Source organism: Tenrec ecaudatus, chromosome 16, assembly GCF_050624435.1.
Source record: "Tenrec ecaudatus isolate mTenEca1 chromosome 16, mTenEca1.hap1, whole genome shotgun sequence".
NCBI lineage: Eukaryota > Metazoa > Chordata > Mammalia > Afrosoricida > Tenrecidae > Tenrec > Tenrec ecaudatus.
The window spans coordinates 55,518,433-55,539,333 of NC_134545.1; the positions used below are offsets into that span (position 1 = coordinate 55,518,433).

Below are 20,901 nucleotides of genomic sequence, written 5' to 3' on the forward strand. Positions count from 1 at the left end.
ACTACATAATGATAAACAGGAAAACAAAGACATTTAAAGTGTTAATAAACAAAGATGTCACTTTGTTCCTAACCTAAGCCATGGTATTTTCAATTGCCCATGAAAGTTTGAAAATTAGTACATAAGGCAACATAAGAATTTATATGTTTGAATTATAGTGTTGGCAAATAATATCGATGGTAGTATGTGCCGGTGGCAGAATCAGCAAATTGATCTCAGAGGAAGCACAGCCACAATGTTTCTTAGAAGCAAAGATGGTGAGACTTTGCCTCATGCACTTTGGACATTCTTTGCGGAGAATCCGTTTCCTGGAAAACAACATTATGATTGGCAAAGTAGAGCATCAGCAAAAAAAAAAAAAGACTGTGAGAGTTACATAATCTGGTGCCCATGTGAGGATTAAGAGTGTAGGAGTGGAGTCTAGACTCTCAATCAGGATATAGCCAGTGATATCTCTGTGTGTGCATGGCATTCGCCTGAGAATTCTGGGAACTCCTATGTTTCCTAGTTGGAGGTGGGAGACACACACTCTCTCTCTGCTCACTCACTGCCCTTGGTTTTCTTGTTTGTTTGTCTTTTTATCTTCCTTTTACTGATTTCCAGCTTTATTGCATAGTGGTCAGAGGATGTTTGAGGGATCACTATGTGTTTGGATTTAGTCAAGCTTGACTTGTGACCAAGCATGTGGTCTTTTTTCGAATAGGTGCCATGTGTACTTGAAAATGATATGAATATTTTACATTTGGGTGGAGAGCTCTAAAATGTCTATCAGACATTGTAGAACTAAGCTCTGTAGTCTCCTTGCTGAGCTTCTTTCCCATTGATCTACCTTTCTAGAAGAGCAGTGTATTGAAGTCACCTACTCTGATTATTGAACCTGTGATCTTCATTCATCTTTTGAAAAATTTGATTGACAAATTTTTCAGGTCTCTTATTGAGTGCATATATATTTATTATGCTAGCTGGTTTTTAATCTACTGATACTTTGAGTGCAGGGGATTAGACCAGCTATCCTGCATCAAGCTGGTTCTGAAATGAGGCGTGCAGATGAAAGGAAAAGAAAGAGATATATACAAAGTATGGGATCAGGATCTGGAGGACTTCAATCTGATGGACTGACGTCCCTTGTGTATTTGAAGCTTGGTTTTTATACTCTTCTTACAAGGGATTGTTTACAAAACAAACATCAAAGAACTTAAAATACATTCTTAAATTCTTATCTATGCAAATGTTACTTAGCTAGTCACACTTTCTTAACATTTGAGTAATAAAAGCACTATGTTGTAAGACAATCACACAGATATGCAAGATTTAAAAGAGATCTTAAATAACTGAGTTATCTCTCAATGTTTTTAGTAACAAGGTCATAAATAACAGTCATTTTGCAATGCTTTTGTCTGCAAAGACACAGAGGCACCAGGGATTAGTCACCCATCAGTAAACACCTTGATCTGCAGTGCCTCCTACATTTGAGCATTATATAGTGCTCACTCTTATCTCTTGTTATGACTTGCACCTTTGTCCAAGATAAGGATTGCAACTCCTGCTTTTCTTAAGTTGCTGTTACTTGGGATACTTTTCGCCAGCCTGATTCTCAACCTTTTTTTTTTGCAAGCTCTGGATATGTCTCTTTCAGACAACAAATTTATGGGTTCTGTTTTCTAATCCAATCTGCTAGCCTTTGTCTTTTAATGAGTGAGTTCAGATTTATGAGGTTCAGACTTATTATATCCATCCTTGGATTCTTTGATGTCATCCCATACTTTTTGTATTAGGTATTTTACAACCTCCCTCCTTATCAGTGTGTTGTATGTGTGTGGGGGGGATTCATGCTTGCCTTTTCACTATTGGGCCAGTGTTATCTTGGGGGTTGTTTTTTGTGTTTTGACATGTTTTGATATTTGTGCTTGGTTAATGTGGGCCTTCTGTCCAAAGTGAATTGGCAAGAATTTTTCATAGTGCCAGATTTCTTTTAATGTATTCTCTGAATTTTTTCCTTGTTCAGGAAAACTATTAATTCTCCATCAATATTGATGGATAGTTTGTCAGGATAGAGGATTCTTGTTTTGGCATTATTCTCTTTCAAATTTCAGAAGATGCTACTCCACTCTCCCCTCTTCTTCATGAAATCTGCTGATAAGTCTGAACATATTCTTATCTGAGTATCTTTGTAGGTGACTGCCTTTTTGTCTCTGGCTGCTCTTATGATGTTATCTTTTTCCTCAAAGTTGAGTAATTTGACTACTATATGCCTTGGTGAATTCTACCTGAAGTTCAGCCTTGCTGTTTCCTCTGCTTCCTGAATGTTTGTCTGAATTCCATTCATTAAGTTTGGGGAATTTTCTTATATGAATTCCCTCATTATTTTTGCTGTTGATTTCTTCGTTGTGGTATGGTTCTAGTATACCAATTATTCTAATGTTGCTCATCTTCATAGTATCACTCGTTATTCTCAAATTTTCAACTTCTTTGATTGTCTTGTTTGACTGCCTTTCCCATTTGTTGAAATCTGTGTGCCCATTGCTGATACGGTTCTCCATTTCCTCTATAGTCTGTTGGTGAGGTCTCTAATCTTGTTCTTTGATTCTTTTACTTAATCCCGTAACTCTTTGGTATGCGGACTCTATCTTCTCTATTAGTGCATCTGGTTTCTGTATTGATTCTGTAATATTCTATATGACCCTAAGCAGCATTCAAAATAATTCTTTCTGTGGCAGAACAATGTCTGCTTTTTCTATGAACATTGCTAGGTTCAGGTTGTCCTCCAACATTGCATCTTTTTTTCTTTCTTATTGAGATGGTAGATGTGGATTACTATCTGCATTTCATTTTTGGGAGATTGGTACCATTTTCCTGAAGCAAGCTCTGAGTTTTCTCTCTGGGAGGAGAGTGGGAATGGTTGTAAGGACTACTTGTATCCAACTGTGCTGAGGGATCAAGATCTGTCTTTATCTCACTATGGTTTTAGTATTTCCTTGGACACCCAGGATTTCCCACTGGGAGGGCATTTCAGCTGGCCCTCAAGGCATCATGGACAGGGTTGTTGCAGACAGAAGGGTGGTACTGTGCAGGCCAATCACATAGGAAACCCCAATGGTGTGGGGACAGTGGGAGTGGGAAGCTTCAGAAGTTGGGCTGGAGCTGTTCCAAGTTTGTTTTGTTTTTTAAATAGTTCCTTCAGTGTTTAATATGTGGCCCTTATAGCTCTTCATTATTTGAACTAATGGTGTGATTGTTTTTTACACTTCATTCAGATTGAGAAATGCATTTCCTCTTTGGTTTTATAATGTCAGATCCCTACTATTTCATTGTAATACTTCTTCTCCAGCTGCCCTTTGGAATCTTCTGTCAGGTCTTATCAAGGTTTCCTCTTATTCTAGCTGCTCTCTATATTTTTTTCAGAGTCTCAATGTGATGTCTACTTAGTCTTTTCTTTTAATTTCCTCATACATATTGTTAATGTCATTCCACATCTTTCCTGGTGTCTGGTTATTAGCATTTATTGAGTTAAATCTAATATTGAGAAAGATCTAAATTCAGGTTAAGTATACTCAAAGTCATACTTTAGCTATCATGAAATCATTTTTAACATAATTTCAGTCTTTTCTTCCAACTTCAATTTATATATGTAAAATTAATAGACTGTTTTGCAGTTTTCCCTGATTTGTTCTGACTGATAATACTAATGTTTTCCATTATCTCCCTGTGCAGATGGCAACAATTTTATTCCTATTTTTTCCATCAGGCAAGTTCCATATATATAGTTCCCATTTATGTTGCTGAAAACAGTTAATTGGAAGTGAATAAATTGCTGGTCTTGAAAAATTCTATCTTATGATCTCAATTTTCATTTTTATCACCACAGCCATATTTTTCAGTATCTGATTCTTCGTTTCTAGCTTTTGTATTCCAATCATCAATAGTTATCAGAACATCTTGGTTGCATAGTTGATTGTTTTAAGATGCAGAAATTGGTAAAATTTATCATATATTCATTTGTGGTCGCAGTTTTTGGTGAATAAATTTAAATAATAGTCATATTAACTGTTTTTCTTTTGAAGTGTTTTGGTATTTCCTGTAAATAACCATGCTGTCCATCACTAGAGATCTTGAAATCTTCCTCTTGATGATGAAAGTGAAGACATACTTTTTCAATTTGCCATTCCAAGAATAATAAATCATTTGATAGTCTAACTCCAAATGGCCAATATTAGTCCATTTTTTCTCATTAATGTCTAGAATATAAATTTTTGTTCCATTTTATTTTTGACGAGTTTGCAAATTTTCTAGACTAATATTTTGTGTATTCCATATTTTTAATGGGTGCTCCTCATTTTGAGTTGTCATGTTCAACATATGAAAACTTTACTCCAACTGTCATTAATTCATTGTCTCTTTCAGAAGGCAACTCTTCCCCAGACATATTTTTGGTGCCAGCAAAATTTCAGAAAGTGTTCCACTGATATTCAGAATGTTTTTTCTGGCATTTTTTTTTTCAGCAACAGAATGACAGGCTCTTCTTCCTGTTTTTTTTTTAATCTGAAAGTTCCCTGAACTTTTGTCCCATTTGTAACCATCCTGTTATTTGAAATACTGGTGCCATAGTGTCTAGAATGATGGAAACCTGCAACATACAACATTATGACATACTGGCAGATAAATGGTGGAAAACCAAGTAGACATGGTTTCAAATATTGACTCTTCAAACTTAGGAAATGTTATTAAGCTCTTTGAATTTCTTATTCCTCATCTATAAAGTTTGGAAAGCATCTGCCTTTTAAAGTTTTGAGTATTGAATTAAATTATATAATCAATTTATGTGTTAGTTTGGGTAGACTAGAGAAAAAAATTCATGGATACTCATGTGTGTGAGAAAGAGGTTTATATATAACAGCAATTGAATATTGAGAAAACATCCTAGCCCAGTCCCAATAAAGTCCATAAGCCCTATATTAGCCCATCTGTCTAATACCAATCTATAAAGTCCTCTTCAGACTAATGAAACACATGCAGACACTGAATGCAGAAAGATCACTGGTCAGTGGGTTGGAAGTCATATGAATCCTGTGGCATTGTAAAGGATTTCCACATGTTTCCTTCAGCCCTGAAATTCTGCCTGCCATGTACATATGCAACTATATTTATGCATGAGGATGGGGAACAGATCTATGTGCATATATTTACAGGGTTAGTGTTAAGGTAGCAGAAGGACATTGGGTCTCCACTCAAGTACTCCCTCAATACAAGCATACTTTATTCTATTAACTTGGCGTTCTATGATTCTCACCTTCCTGACACAACCCCTGAAGACAAAGCAGATGAACAACCAAATGTGGTGAAGAAAGCTGATGGTGCCCAGCTATCAAAAGATATAGCATCTGGGATCTTAAAGGCTTAGACATAAACAAGCAGCCATCTTGTGCAGAAGCAATAAAGCCCACATGGTAGAAGTACACCAGCCTGTGTGACAACGAGGTGCTGAAGGGATCAGTTATCAGGCATCAAAGAAAAAGAAAATCATATCATTGTGTGCTCACCTCCCTGATACGACCACTGAAGACAAATGGGTGCATAAGGAAATGTGGCGAAGAAAGCTGATGGTGCCTGGCTATCAAACGATATAGTATATGGGGTCTTAAAGGCTTGAAGGTAAACAAATGGTCATCTAGCTCAGAAGAAACAAAGCCCAAACAGAAGAAGCGCACCAGCCTGTGCGAGCACAAGGTGTCAAGGAATCAGGTATCAGGCATCATCAGAACAAAAGTTTTACCATAGTAAATGAGCGGGGAAGTGCGGAGTGGAGACCCAAAGCCCATTTGTTGGCCACTGGACATCCCCTTAGAGAATGGTCTTGGGAAGGAGATGATCCCTTCAGGGCCAGTGGGGTGAGTGGCAATACTAGGAGGGTATAGGGAGGGTGTGTTGGAAGGAGGGAAACTATTTCAAGGATCTACATGTGACCTCCTCTCTGGGGGACAGACAACAGAAAAGTGGGGGAAGGGTGACGTGGGGCAGAGCAAGATAGACAAAGTAATAATGTATAAATTAACAAGGGTTCATGAGGGATGGGGGAGGGGGAAGGAGGGGATAAATGAGGAGCTGATGCTAGGGGCTTGGGTGGAGAGCAAATGTTTTGAGAATGATGAGGACAACAAATATACAAATGTGCTTTACACAATTGCCGTATGTATGGATTGTGATAGGAGTTGTATGAGCCCCTAATAAAATGATTTTTTAAAAATGCCTGCCTCAGGGGAGCTTCATGTAGCTTTTTCTCAGAAATGTCTCACAGGGAGTGAGCCTTGTCAGTCGAGTCTCCAAGGAAGTGAGCCAAGAGAGAGAGAGAGAGAGAGAGAGAGAGAGAGAGAAGAGGAGAGGAGAGGAGAGGAGAGGAGAGGGGAGGGGAGGGGAGGGGAGGGGAGGGGAGGGGAGGGGAGGGGAGGGGAGGGGAGGGGAGGAGAGGAGAGGAGAGGAGAGAGGGAAGGGGAGGGGAGGGGAGGGGAGGGGAGGGGAGAAAGGCCATGATCCCAGAGGCCTAGTTGGATATATCCTGATTGAGAGCTAGACCCCACCCCTACACTCTTAATCCTCAAATCACCATCAGATTATGTAACTACCACAATTGGTTAATTTAGCATGTGGCACATAGAGTTCGTAAAAATTAGTTATCAGTGTTTCTGTTTTTTTACTCAGGCACATCTTTATTATTCTCTCCCTTCTCTTTGTTCTCCATCTGTGTCTGTTCTAATTTCTTCCTTTTTATTAGGTTCAATTTAGTCCCAATGGCAATTTGAGGGAGATCACTCGGACTTCCTTCATGCTATCATCTTGTCGGATTGTTATTCTTTCTATCATGTATCTAGCTATCTGTTTAGTTTCTTAAGGTGGCCCTAACAGCTTAACACTAAGCAATAATTATTTAAAATGACAGAAATGTATTTTTTCACACTTCTGGAGGCTAAAATCCCTAATTAAAGGTTTTGACAGGACTATTATTTCTCTCAAATTAGAAACAACCCTTCTTGTCTCCTTATCACAAGTTGCTCATAGCCCCAGGCATTTCTAACTTGCAAATTTCTTCTTTATCCCTTACTGACCTTCTTCCCTCTAAAGGTTCATCTATTTTGTTCACTCTTTTTTTTAATGCTGCATTAAGAATATGACCATAGTGGATTAAATATATGAATTCAGTATGAATTTATATTATTTTACCTAGTAACATTGCCACCAACCTTATTTCCCAAAGAGTTTATATTCCTAGGATGAAGAATTCAACATATTTTGGAAGTCAAGACATTCTACCCATAGCACCACTTATTCATGAATCTATGCTTATTAGTAGTTTCCAAGTATCTCTGCAGAATAATGATATTTTTACTACGGTCTTAGTTTCCTAGGGCTGCTGTAACAGAAATATCAAGTAGGTGATTTTAACAGACATTTATTTTCCCACAGTTGTAAAGGTCAAAAGTCCAAATTAGGTCTTAGTTATACAGATTTCTCCTAGCTTCTGGTGATTGCTAGTAATACATTTCTCGGCATTCCTTTTAATTGGTCTTCTTGTGTGTTCCTCTGCATCTTGTGGTCAGCCATAGGATCAGCAGTTTGAAGCCACCAACTACCGGTCCTCGAAAGAAACACAGGACTTTCCTTTCCTTTCCTCTTTACAGAGTTACAATCACAGAAACTCACAGGGACAGTTCCATCCTGAGCTATAAAATCGGTTACTATGCTTCAGAATCAACTGGGTAGCAGTAGAACTGGATTTCATAATCTTTATTTATCATGGTCTTTATATAATTCAGAAGTGATTAGATTTCGGACTTATCCTACTCTTGAATTATTTCATTTGCATAACAGAAAGAGCCATAACTACAGGTCCAGAAGTTAGGACTGGAATTCATATATTGAGAAGATTCCATTTGATCTATAAGAATTGCTTTTGAAGATTATTAGTCACATCGACCCGAGAGTCACATATTCCGAAGCTATTCACATTAGACCATTTAGCAAATCTAAGAGGGAATAAGCTTACAAAGAATTTCTAAAAATAACTCAATATATTAATTACTATATTAAACAAATATGTGTACATTTTCTGTTCATTTATTCTACATTTTATTTCCATTTAAATCATTATATATAAACCTTTCACAAAATATTTTTATAACTATAAAAGTAATGTATCTTTAAGATCTATAAAATGTGAATAAAATGAAATTATGATTATGTCATATTGCTAAAATTTGCCATGTTTTCTCTTATGTTTTAAACGTATCTTTTCTCCATTTATTTGATTTAATATACGCAATTTAAAATAGTGATTTACTGATTTTTATCCATTTCCTTATTCATTTCCTTAAACTTTTAAATATCACTTGAAAGCATTATTTTCTTGTGGCTATAAAATATCACATTATTAAATATGTATTGTTATTTTATCTTTCTCCTACTTTAGTACATTCAGGTTATTTGGAAACTTTTCTATTATAAATAATGTTTCAGTGAATGTTTTTATAAATAAATCATTGTTCACATGTCCATTTTCTTATGATAATTTCCTAATTTTGATTTAATTAAAAACAGTTTTTAAAAATCCAATATAAATATTTCATCTATATAATGAAGAGCAAAAAGATTAAACTCTAAGCACAGATATTTTCCATATTATGATGATGAAATCCAAACTTGTTTTTTTATGTAATATAATATAATATGAAAGATAATATAATATAACATGGGAATACAATATAATATGAAAGACTTCATGGTAGCATAACTGAAATCATAGTTCATGTGTCTCTGACACATTTATTCTGTATGTTTCTTGGCTCCAGGTGTATCACATCTGTTATTTAAAGTGAAAATGATATTGTCTGTAACAGCTTAGCACATTAAATATGTAAAGTGATAGAACATAATATATGTTTTTGTTTTCAAATGGTTTTTGTGCCCATAGACATATCACAGAATGGAAAATGCAAAATTAAGTCTCTCAAAGATTACTCCAATAGCAATTCTATTTGGGGAATATAATATCATATTAGATATTTCTTTGTATTTATCTAAATATTTATCAGAATCTTTCTAACTTTAATCATTAATCACACTTATTTTATGTGGATTTTAATATCTGAAATTCCAGTGCATTTGATTTAAGAAATGTTGCCTAATATAAACCAACTTGCTGCCTTTTGAGTTACATATAATTTTAATATTTAGTCAAACTGTCCTATCTATCACTCATAATTATATTATTATTCCATTTTTTATCTTTTATGTATATATAGTGCCCAGACCCATCATGTAAACAGGATTTGTTGGCCTACCTGGAACAGATCAAGTTCTACTCTCACCAATTGAAAATCTGCAGTCAAGTGAAAGCTGAGATCCAGAATCTTGGGGGAGAGCTCATCATGTCAGCTGTGAGTACCGCCCAACAAATATAGCATCATAGGTGAAAGATTCTTAAAACAGAGCACCTACACCGCTTCTAACACGACCAATTATTTTTATTCCAACACAAGTTTAAAAAAAACTTAATCAGGATGTCTTAATTCCATGTAATTAACTGTTGTCAGATTTTTAAAAGAAATCTGAGGTAAGTAAAGTATTTTTTTTAATTTACTTCAGAGATTTTAAAATAAATCAGGTTTGTTGGAAGCCACTTTGATGAAAAAGTAATGTGGGTAGGAAATGAATGTTAATTTAGGGCCTTGTTTTCAGACTTCAGGAACTGTAAGTGGATCCCAATATTAAACCCTATAATTTTTCTAAAATAAATTTGTATGTAAAGGCACATTAATGAAGTATGCAAATTAATAGAGTTTCATTTGATATGGATCAATATTCATTTTCACTTATTTTTGTCATCTAAAGCTCTATGATTTTTAAATTTCCATGTGTAATTTTAGAAGTATGATAGAACATTAAAGACCTAGAGTAACTTTTCTAAATTTTTGGTAGCCCTTAAGTTTTAAGCTTATAAAACTACCATGCTAATGTCTAACTTTTCTATTCATCTTTTAGTAACAATAGATTATCTTGAGTGTGAGTATTGACAATACAATTATATTTTATCTCTGTATTTGAATCAGATATCCAAGACCTTGAAAAATAAATGGACTCAGATTACACTTTTAAGTTAAATTGAAACATTGTGAAAATTCTAAAAATTTATATGTCTGAAGACATTTTTAAAATGATACTTATAAATCTAAAATCATGTAGGAACTCTATAACCTGATGGTGATAGTCTCCTCATTAAGCTAACATTCTGGAAGAGAATATGATTGTTGGAGCATATGCAAAGGATCACCATCAAGGAGATAGAAAAGGAAACTATTTTTATTTACTATCATCTGCCTCCTGTCTATATTTTGTATAATTTCATCTTCACAGTATCATCTAAGATGTTGTTCGGTTTGGTCTGATGGTTTATTTTTTAATTATATCTGAAAAAGTAAAATTTAGAAAGGCTAAATGGCTTCCTAATGACCATACTAGTAAATGTCAAAGCTGGGTTTGCCTACAAGGTCATGTATCCTATTTAGGTAGAAAACATTGGATCTGTGGTTAAAATGCAGGACAAGTGAAAAGTGATAAAATATAAATTATATGGTGGTACTGTTTTATAGCTTAGTAACTATCATAAGAAAACAAAGGAAACCCCTAATACTATTTATTTAAATTTTAAATATTCAAATATAGCAAAAGCAAACACAACCTGAACAATGTATATGCTACTGTCACTTTTCACAAACATTTTGGAATCAGCTGCTTCACTCAGCAGTGGTGGCTTCATCCACCCAATAACTGGGCACAGAAAGGGCCTGGGAACTCCCTCTGTGAATGTTAGCATCAAGAAAACAACATGGAAATGTCCTGCTCAGGAGCATATACAGTCACCATGAGTGTGGGATTTGTTCAATGACAGTTCACAGCAGCAACACGGTGAAGAAGATGTTTTTAGCCATTACAAGCATATTTTCTGTCAACATGTAAATTCTAAGCACAAAAAAATAGGTGCAGTACAAATTCAGTTCAAAATATAAGCTTGTATTTTAAAGAATTTTTCTTGACAATGTAGATGAAAATGTTAGTTATATGATCTTTTTATAGCAAACAATGAGTGAGTATTGATTAGCTGGTTGGCTCAGTTACATTTCTTTTTCAAGAGACACCATTTTGTAAATGGAATGTTAGTAGTAAAAATATTCATCTATATGTTCCTGTTTCAAAGTGATTTCTTATGTGCACACATAAACATGTATATATAGATTTATATATACTTTTTTGATGTGATTAGGTGAAAGTCAGTCTATTCCAACTCATGAATCATCTGAATAATAAAACAAAAGTTTCCAATTATCTGGTATGTGTATATGAATATGGACATATAGAAGCATATAGAGGTATTTTTTAAATCTTAGACTACTGTTTGGTCTTTATCACTCTTATTTTACATTATATGACTTTAAATGTAGTTATTTGGACTTCCAGGGCTGCCTGTCTTCTGCTTGCTTTGCTTCATTTCACATCACCATCATCTTCAAGTAGGTCTAAGTAAATCCCGAGGACTTTTGTTTCCAATTATCTTCTTTTTAATCATTATGTCTAAAGGTAAACTTTAAAAAAACCTTATAGATGATAGCCTTCATCAAGCTATGAAAGTATGTTTCTGTTAGTTAGTTTTCCTGTCAAGATACAATACCCTCTAGATGTATACATTGAATTAATATTCCTTCTATTTTGACACGATGACCCAAATTAATAAACTCTACAAATTTTAGAGAGATTTGTCAGGAATTAGTAGGGATTTATGATTTACAATTTAAAAGCTGAGTCACTCATATAAAATAAAGACTAGTACTACAAATCCAAATTATCCATTATCACTTCTCCCACAATTTTTCAGGGAGAAGACAGTGGGAATATTGCAAATGTTAAGAGCAAGTGAGATAAACAATAATATGTACCGAACCCTGCACCAGCGGGGATCTACCAGTAGATACGTGGATAGCTAGGCAAGCTGAACAGGTAGGAGGGGGAGAAGGGTAGCATACCCAAGAGTAGATATGCTGTAACAGAGGATATTTATAGATATCTATTTATTTTTGCTTCAAATTTACCCATGCATGTGGTGAAGCAGACAGAGGAAAGTTATAAAAATCTTCGAGACATAAACAAATGCCTTGAGGGAACAAGTTGCAGGTCTTAGGAGACCAGCACCACAGTCTCAGGGTCATCAGAAACTATTGGCCAAGCATACTTCACAGAAGCAATGTTCTATATCTTAATCTGGAGAGTTGTAAATATAGGTCTTTCTATTAAGAGTAAAGGAGAGTGAAGAAAACCAAAGGACACGTGGAAACAGATTAAGCAATGTTTGCACAGCCCTGGAACTAGAAGAGCTAGTACTCGGCTAATATTGTTGGGGCCACTGTCAACACATCTCTTTGTTGGACTTCCTTTGTTGTATTGAGTTTCCACTTTACTGAGCACAATATCCTTTTTCAGGGATTGGTCTCTCTTGAAAGCATGTTCAACGTGTGTGAGATGAAGTCTCCCCATCCTTGATTCTTAGAGGAATTTTGTTGTACTTCTTCAAAGATTTCTATGTTCTTCTCAACCGTACTTTTAATATTCACCGGCACCATATAATTCTGATGCATCAGTTCTCTGCGTGCCTCCTTATTCATTGTCCAACTTCCACAGGGTTTCGGTCAGGCCAACCATAGTCTGAAGAAAAGTGACATCTTGCTATTCAACACTTTAAAGAGGTCTTGTATAGCAGGTGTGCCCAATACAATATGTCCTTGGATTTCTTAACTGCTTCTTCAGTAAACATTGATTTTGGATCCAAGGAAAAGAAAATCTCGGGCATCTTCAATCTTCTTTCTATTTATTATGATATCAACTATTGGTCCAGTTGTGAGGATTTTGGTTTTTTTTACATTGAGTTGTAATGCATATAGAAGTCTGTAATCATTATCTTCATCAGTAAGTGCTTCTAATCTTCCGGACCTTCAGTAAGCAAGTTTGTGTCATCTGCATATGCATATGACAGGTTGTCAATAAGTCTTCCTCCAATCCTAAAGCAATGTGCATCTTAGCATAGTCCAGTCTCTTGAAATGCTTGCACAGCATACAGACAAAATAACCCTGACACAAATCTTTTTTTTATTTTGAATAATAAAGTTTTTCAATATTTCATTCAAAGGATTGTCTCTTGGTCCTTATACATATTCTGAATGAGTATATTGAAATAGTCTGGCATTCCCCTTTTTCTCAATGTTGTCCATGGTTTGCTTTGATCTACACAATCGAATGTCTTTGTCTAGTCAATAAAGCACAAGTTGTCACTTTGTTGTATTGTGGTAGTTGGTGTGTTGCTGCGATGCTTGAAGCTATGCCACTGGCTTTGCAAATAGCAACAGTCACTCCGGTTTTGCAGCTTGATCTTTGAAAGCGTTGAAAGATATTCCATTTATGTGTTCACAGAATATGGCAATCACTGCTTTCCTTCATTCTTGTCTGTCTCTCCTTTAAATCAGGATAGTGTAATTCATCAATTTTCTTTGAGGCCTCTTGAAAATAAATATGTAAGAATCTAAAGCATAGAAATATTTTTAAAAATACAGATACTTTCTATTACGAACTTCAGGCTATGAAAGATTCACTATGTAAACGTTGCATGTCAAAGCTAGTTTCATGAACCATACTTCTAGCAGACGTATTTTGCTAAATCAGAAGTATGAGTAGATTGCATGTCTGAAGTGAATAGACAGACTGTTCTTAGGATTAAGGATACTCTTTTTAGGATGAAAAAGATACATTAGTAACAAAAAGTAATTTAAAAGTCATTCTTATACTTTCTAATTACATTTTTCTTTCCTAATTATTTTTTGTTCACACCAAATATGTTCCAACTTTAAATGACATGTCTTACTTGTAAAAAAATTAAAATGCTGTTCACAGACAAAACTGCACTTTTAACATTTTCTCTGTGCCAAGCATTGCAGAACAGCTAGGAAATCGCAAAGAAGATGATGATCCAAATACACACAAATTAAGATACATAAAATATACCCCAAGCAATGTAATAAACTATTTAATTTAGACATGCTCAAAAGCGCATGCTAAAAGATGATGGGGTAACTCATTGGACTGGGATGAAATTTGAGCAGGAGGAAGTTTCATAAATAATCCCAACCTCATTGAAGACGTGGTTAATGATTAGAAAGCAGGAGTGTATTTCTGGAGGGTGGCGAGGAAAAGGATTCCCAGCAGATTGGACGGCTCTAATTCAAAGACAGAAATAGGGGAATAAATCGAAATGGCAAAGAGCTTGATGCAACTTGAAAAAAATATGCTAGGTACTAATATGCTAGAGACTTTTTCTGTGTGAGGAAAGTAGAGAAGAATTTGCAAAATTTTGCAATACTTGGGAGAATATCAGTAATAGTGTGTAGTTTTGTTTATTTTTTCCCTATAAGCAACTAAAATTAATTTAAAACTTTGAGAAGGGGTTGGTGCAAGAGATTGATGATAGTTGCCTTAGTGATGTTGGTTATGGGTCGGAATTTGAGAACGGGCCGGCTGTTATAACAACTTCACAAGTCATCAAGCAATTTTGTCTTTCTTCTTGTAATTCTTAGTTTATGACTTCCATTATTGAGTTCAAAACATTATTCCAGCACTAACTATGAATTTTATATTCCAGAAAGTGAGAATGAAGGGAAACAGAAGCAAATAGATTTGACATCTTTTTAAGGTACTTTCCTAAAAACCCCTTCCACATACTTCCTGATACATATTATTGGTCAGAATGTAGTCCCTTGGTCATATCTAACTGCACAGGATGCTGCTAAATGTAGTTGTTTATGTGTTTGCTTCCTTGTGGTTTAGTCTAGGCACGTGGGTTTTCCCAAATATAGTAGAGTTATGTTTCTATGAAAAAAGACTGGTTTTGGGATGGCAATTAGCAGTTCTGCCATATTCTTCTCTGAATACCACCATCACAGCAATATGTAAAATATATTTTTAAATACTATTTTTTTACATATTTCTCGCTAAGCTGTAAGGCTACTGAACATTTTTTGAATTATTGAAGGAACAGTAGTAGGCAACCACTTTAACTAGTGCAGAATGCTCAGGTAGGCTGAAGTCCTAAAAGTGTGTGTGTTGGATTTTGCAGCGGAAAGCTATCTTCTCATTAGAAACACTTTGTGATTGCAAGAAAAGAGGAGGATGTTGAGGGCAGAGAAGGGGGACCCAAGGGGAAAAAGAATTGCTGGAATATATTCATTTCTTAAGTTAAAATTCATTTTATGTACTTTGTTCCTATGTAAGTGATTTATAATTACAACAAGAGAAAACATAAGTTGAATGGACATAAGTTAATTTAAGTTTATAACTGAAGAAAGGAAGTCTTAACAGATGAAAGGAAGTGGAATTCGATTGAGTATAAGGAATTGGTTTGGAAAAGAAGGACTCTTCTAAGTGAGGCTAAAGTTAATGAAGATATTTAGAGACAGATTAGCAGAATGTAGTAACATATTTAGTGATGGATTTCACAAGTCATGAGATAGGAAACATTTTCTTTTAAGACTAAGACTGCAGTGATGTATCTTTAGTTTCATTTTGTAACCATTGTTATCACTATAGGTTGTTCGGTGCAGTTGAGTTGTTTCCAACTTAGAGCGACCCTTTGTACAACAGACACAACGCTGTTGGGTCCTCCCTCTGCTATCCTCATTGTTTTGTCTGATCCCATTGTTACAGCCACTGTATCAATCCATCTCATTGAGGTTGAGACACTGCCATATGCGCCACATCTGGCCGCCTCCAGCTACACAAGGAGAAGGAAAATACAACTCCATCTCTTCCTGAGGCAGGTACCACAAGGCAGAGTTCAGACAGGTCTCTACCTTCCATCCGTCCTTATTCTGATCTCCATTATTTCTCCCGTTGCACTCTACTTTTCTCTATTGCAATTGCAGTACTGAGCACACCAACAGTATTTATGATTTGGGGATTTTTTTAAAGGAAACTTTACAGATTATAATATTGCAATTTAAGGCTTAAATGTTTTCTTCAGTACTCCCAGTTTAAGACAGGCTGACCATATCCTTGCTTTTTGGTTTTCTAACAGCAGGGCTATGCACATTTCATTATAATATTTCACTTTGTCTTTTGAACTGCCCTTTGACATTTTCTGTTCAGATCTTTGCTCTTATTATTTCTTCCATGTGTCTCAGATACTCTCTGATTAAGAGCACATTTCTGAGTCTCTTCCAGCAACCACTTTGATCTTTTTTATTTCTTGTATTTTAATGATCTTTTGCTTGCTTCATTCTTGAAGTATTTCAACTAACATGTAATAATTTGTGAGGCCTTATTGACTAATGCTTTAAGATCAACCTGAATTTTCTTCCATCAGCACGATTGGTTCTTGAGTGCATATTCTGCTTCCTGAAAGGGTGGAATGTCCACTGGTTCTTTTTGGTACAATGATTCTGTGTTTTCTTTCCATCTTTTTTCATGCTTCTTGCATCATTCAATATTTTTTCCCATCAAATCTTTCAATATTGCAACTCAAAATCCGAATTTGTTCTTTAGTTCTTTTATTTTAAGATATGCTGAGCATGTTGTTCATTTTTGGTTTTCTAACTCTAGGTCTTTGTACAATTTTTTACAATATTTTACTTTGTATTTTTGAGATGCCCTTTGAAATTTTCTGTTTAATTCTTTGACTTCATCATTCTCTCATTTGCCTTCACTAGTTGATTAAGAGCAAGTTTCAGAGTCTTTTCTGGTATTCCCTTGGATCCTTTCTTTCTTTCCTGTCTTTGAAATGATGTTTTGCTTTCTTCATGAATGATGTTCTTCCACAGCTCATCTGGTCTTCTGTTCTTTAGTGTTCATCAAATCTGGTCTTAAGATTTCTCAAAATTCAGGTAGGATAGACTCAAGGGTGTAGTTTAGCTCTTGTGGACTTGCTTAAGTTTCTTTAGCTTTAATCTGAACTTACATATGAGCAATTGATGGTCTGTTCCATAGTCAGTTTCTGGCCTGGTTTTAGCTTCTGGTATTGAGCTTCTCCATTTTCTCTTCCCACAGTTTTGGTCTATTTGATTTTTGTATATTCCACCTGGTGGAGTCCATTTGTATAATCACCATTTATGTTGTTGAAAAATGTTATTTCTATGAACAAGTCATTGGACTTGCAAAATTCTATCATGTGATCTCCAGCTTTGTTTCTGTCACCAATATCATATTTTCCAACTACTGTTCCTTCCTCTTTCTTTCCAAATTTGTATTTCAATTGCCAAATTATCAATGTATGTTGACTGTAAGTGTGATCTATTTCAGACTGCAAATGTTAGTTGAATTCTTCAATTTCTCCATTAGTAGTTTTAGTGTTTGGTACATAAATTTGAATAAAAGTTGTATTTATTGGATTTTCTTGAAGGCATATATATATAAAATCCTATTATAGACTGCATTGTACTTCAAAATAGATCTTGAAATATCCTTTTTTGTATTCTTGCAATGCTATTCTTCTTGATTATGTCATGACCAGCATAATAGGCCATATGAATTTGTGATTCAAAATGGCCAATATCAGTCCATTTAAGCTCATGAATGTTTACAATATCTATCTCTGTGCATTCTGCTTAATTTTTTGAGAACTTATAATATTCCCATATTTATACTTTGTACATTCCCAGTTCTAATTACTAGATTTTTTAGCTACTTCCATTCACATTGAATTATTCATATCAGCCAATGAACCTCCCAAAGGATGCAACCTCTGGTATGGATTACAACTCAATAAAAAAAGGAAGATCAAAATCCTCATCATACTTATTAAAAAGATATGTAGAACAAATAATCTTGGAAGCTGGGTTGTGTGAAGAAGAATGGGACATCAGGGTTGAAGATAGGTTTATTAACAACCTGTGGTATGGGGATGACCCAACCTTGCTTGCTGAAAGAAAGGAGGATTTGAAGCGCTTGTTGATGAAGATCAAGGATTGCAGTTTTCAGTATGGATTAAAACCCAATGTACGTAAGACCCACATTCTCACAACTGGGCCAATAGGTAACACATGATCATTGAAGACTGATGTTGCCAAGGGTTTTTTCCTTCCTCGTATCCACAATCGATGCTCATGGAAGCAGCAGTAAAGAAAACAAAAGACATGTTGTATTGGTAACTTAGTTGCATAAGATCTCTTTAGAATTTTAGAAAGCAAGGATATTACTTTGAGGACTAAGAATCACCTGATGTAAATCATGGTATTTTCACTTACCTAATATGCTAGTGAAAGTTGGACCCTGAGTAAGGAGGCAGAACATCAAGGAATTTGAGTTGTGCTGGTAAAGAATGTTGAAAGTACCACGAACAAGAACAAATAATTCTTGTATTGGAAGAAGTAAGGCAGAGTGCTCCTTAGTAACCAGCAGGGTAAGACATAGTCTTATGTATTTTGTATATGTTGTTACAAAAGACCAGTCACTGGGGAAGGATATCGGTGAAGTAGGGGGGCAGTGAAAAACAGGAAGACCCCCAGTGAGATGGATTGACACAGTGGCTGCTGCAATGAGGTCAAGTCTAGGAACAAGTATGAGGATGCTACAGAACTAAGCAATGTTTCCCTCTGTTGTGAATAGGGTCTCTATCGTTGGACTCAAATGGATGGCATCTAACAACACGAACATTCTACCACGTGGTCCCTGGGCCTTGTTCAGTCAGGAGCCTACTGCGCTGCTTCAAGAAATTGGCACTGTTCCCCTGCTCTCTCCCATGTTCCTGGCATTGTGGCTCTGGGGCCTCCGCTGCCTTGACCACTTCAGACAGGAATCTCATATGTACTCCACCATTGGCTATTTTTTCTAGATAATCATAGGATTTCCTTACTTCCTGTTCTGAGATGGCTCACTTATATATCTAATGAAATGGCAAATTTAACCAATTCCTTCTTTTAGTATTTAACACACCCAATTTGTCTGGTACCTCTCATTCATTCAGTGAGTGTTTCAGAGACAGGAATAGAAGAGCCACAAATTTCACTGCATCAAAGGGCCCTTCTTTTGGTTTATCCCCTACTTTACCAGGTATGACGTACTTTCTCAAGAATTGATCCCTTGTGGTGCTGTAGCCTAGCCATTAGGCTGCTAACATCAAGGTTGGTGGTTCAAAATCATCATCAGCTCCATAGGAGAAAGATGAAGTTATTTATTTCTTTAAATATTAGAATATTTGAAACTATATGTAGGGGTGCTTGCTAGGAGTTAAAATGGACTCAGTAGTAGTGCATTTGACTTGAAGGTATATAAGTCTCTAATCACTTTTGAACATTGCTTAGAAAAGAAAATAACAGTTTTTCATTCCAGTGATTTGAAATAGTGATAAGATAACCTGTTTGTTGGATCATGTTCTACCAGAACCTAACTCTAGGGGCTGCCTGGTTGTAGAACCTGAATTACGATCAGTTTAATAAATAAAAGAGACGAAGATTATGCCAACTTGGACTCTAAGGTCTATCCTCTTAAATGAAGTGGAGCAGTTTATAAAAATGTAATGATTGATAACAAACAATACCAAAAATAAGTTCACTGACATCAAGACATTCCCAAATCATCAGGGCACTACAGGACAAAGTAGAACTGCCTAGGTGGGTTTCTGAGCCTGAAACCTGTACAGCAGTAGACATACTCTTCCTCCTGTGAAGTGACTGGTGGTTTCAAACTGCTGACTTTGCGGTTAGTAGCTCAGAGTGTAACTTACTGTACCACTTGGCTGAGCAGCCGCACACAATACGACCATATTATGAAAACATGATAGCTGTTCATTTGATAGCTGCTTTGTCTTACTGCTGTCTTAAATTAGGAATAGAAGAAAAAATTCAAGTCTAAGGAGATTAAACTTTATAAGGGCTTTAACATAAATTTCCCATCAATGTCCCCTGGTGTTTCTATGTCTCCTGCCCAGTGGGAAGCTTGATACATTGTGAAAGGAAACTCACCATTAAAAAAAATGTTGTTTCATTCTAACCTATATAAATACAAACAGAAAGTTCAAAAGAGAAAACTGAATGATTAAAACCAGTCTAACCCCTTAAAATTACCCTTTCCCCGTGGCATGCTTTTAGGCCAGCAGATTTTTATACTACTTAAAACTGATTAATTATGTAATTGCCATGTTTTCTGCATTTCCTTTAGTGTGTTTAATTGCGCTCTTTTACCCTGAGGCAGTTGTGCCAAAGCCACAATTTAAAAAATTGGATAAATAAATAACACGAATCAGTTGGGGTAGGGGGTTAGTGAGGCGGGGGGAGATCAGCAAAACTGAAAATATGCCAGGCAATTTCAACTCAGCTTTAGCAGAAAATAAGGGGCAGTGTCCATTCAATCAGGAGTGAGAGGGCACAGCAACAATCCAGCCATTCACCAAAGGAGCCACGAGGGCCTACAATCAAGGCAATCAAGTACATAGAGGATCACTTAGTAGGTTAATGTGCTCACCATGTTAAGACATTAAGGGATTTAGGTAATGAACTTTATGAACCTACTGTAATCACTTGTAGACATCAAGAATATTGGGAAAACCAAGGGCAATTTGGAAAATTAACTGAGATACTTAGAAAAGGAAAGAGGGGAGAATTATTAAATAGGAAAGTGAGAGAAGATAAAGAAGGAAGTAGATGATGGAGCTGGGAGGATAAGAGAAAAAGAAGAAAAAGGAAAGACCTTGTTTCATTAAATTCAATCTACACTTTGTTTTGTTTTTAAATGCTAGATAGAATCTTCCCCCAGCCCACTCCCTCCAGATAGAATATTTAATAGGCAATCAGAACTTAAGTATTTTGTAAACAAGAAATTAGGTTTTCT

General features: G+C 35.6%; 1 protein-coding gene across 1 annotated transcript in view; it reads left to right on the top strand.

Annotated features, from left to right (window-relative positions):
• The window catches only part of CTNNA3 (catenin alpha 3), a 1,794,797-nt gene that overhangs the window by 1,709,248 nt on the left and 64,648 nt on the right, over window positions 1-20,901 (top strand). The window contains exon 16 of the mRNA XM_075534447.1: window positions 9,291-9,425. Within this exon, the coding sequence (XP_075390562.1) occupies window positions 9,291-9,425 (135 nt within the window). The remainder of the gene's footprint in view (window positions 1-9,290; window positions 9,426-20,901) is intronic.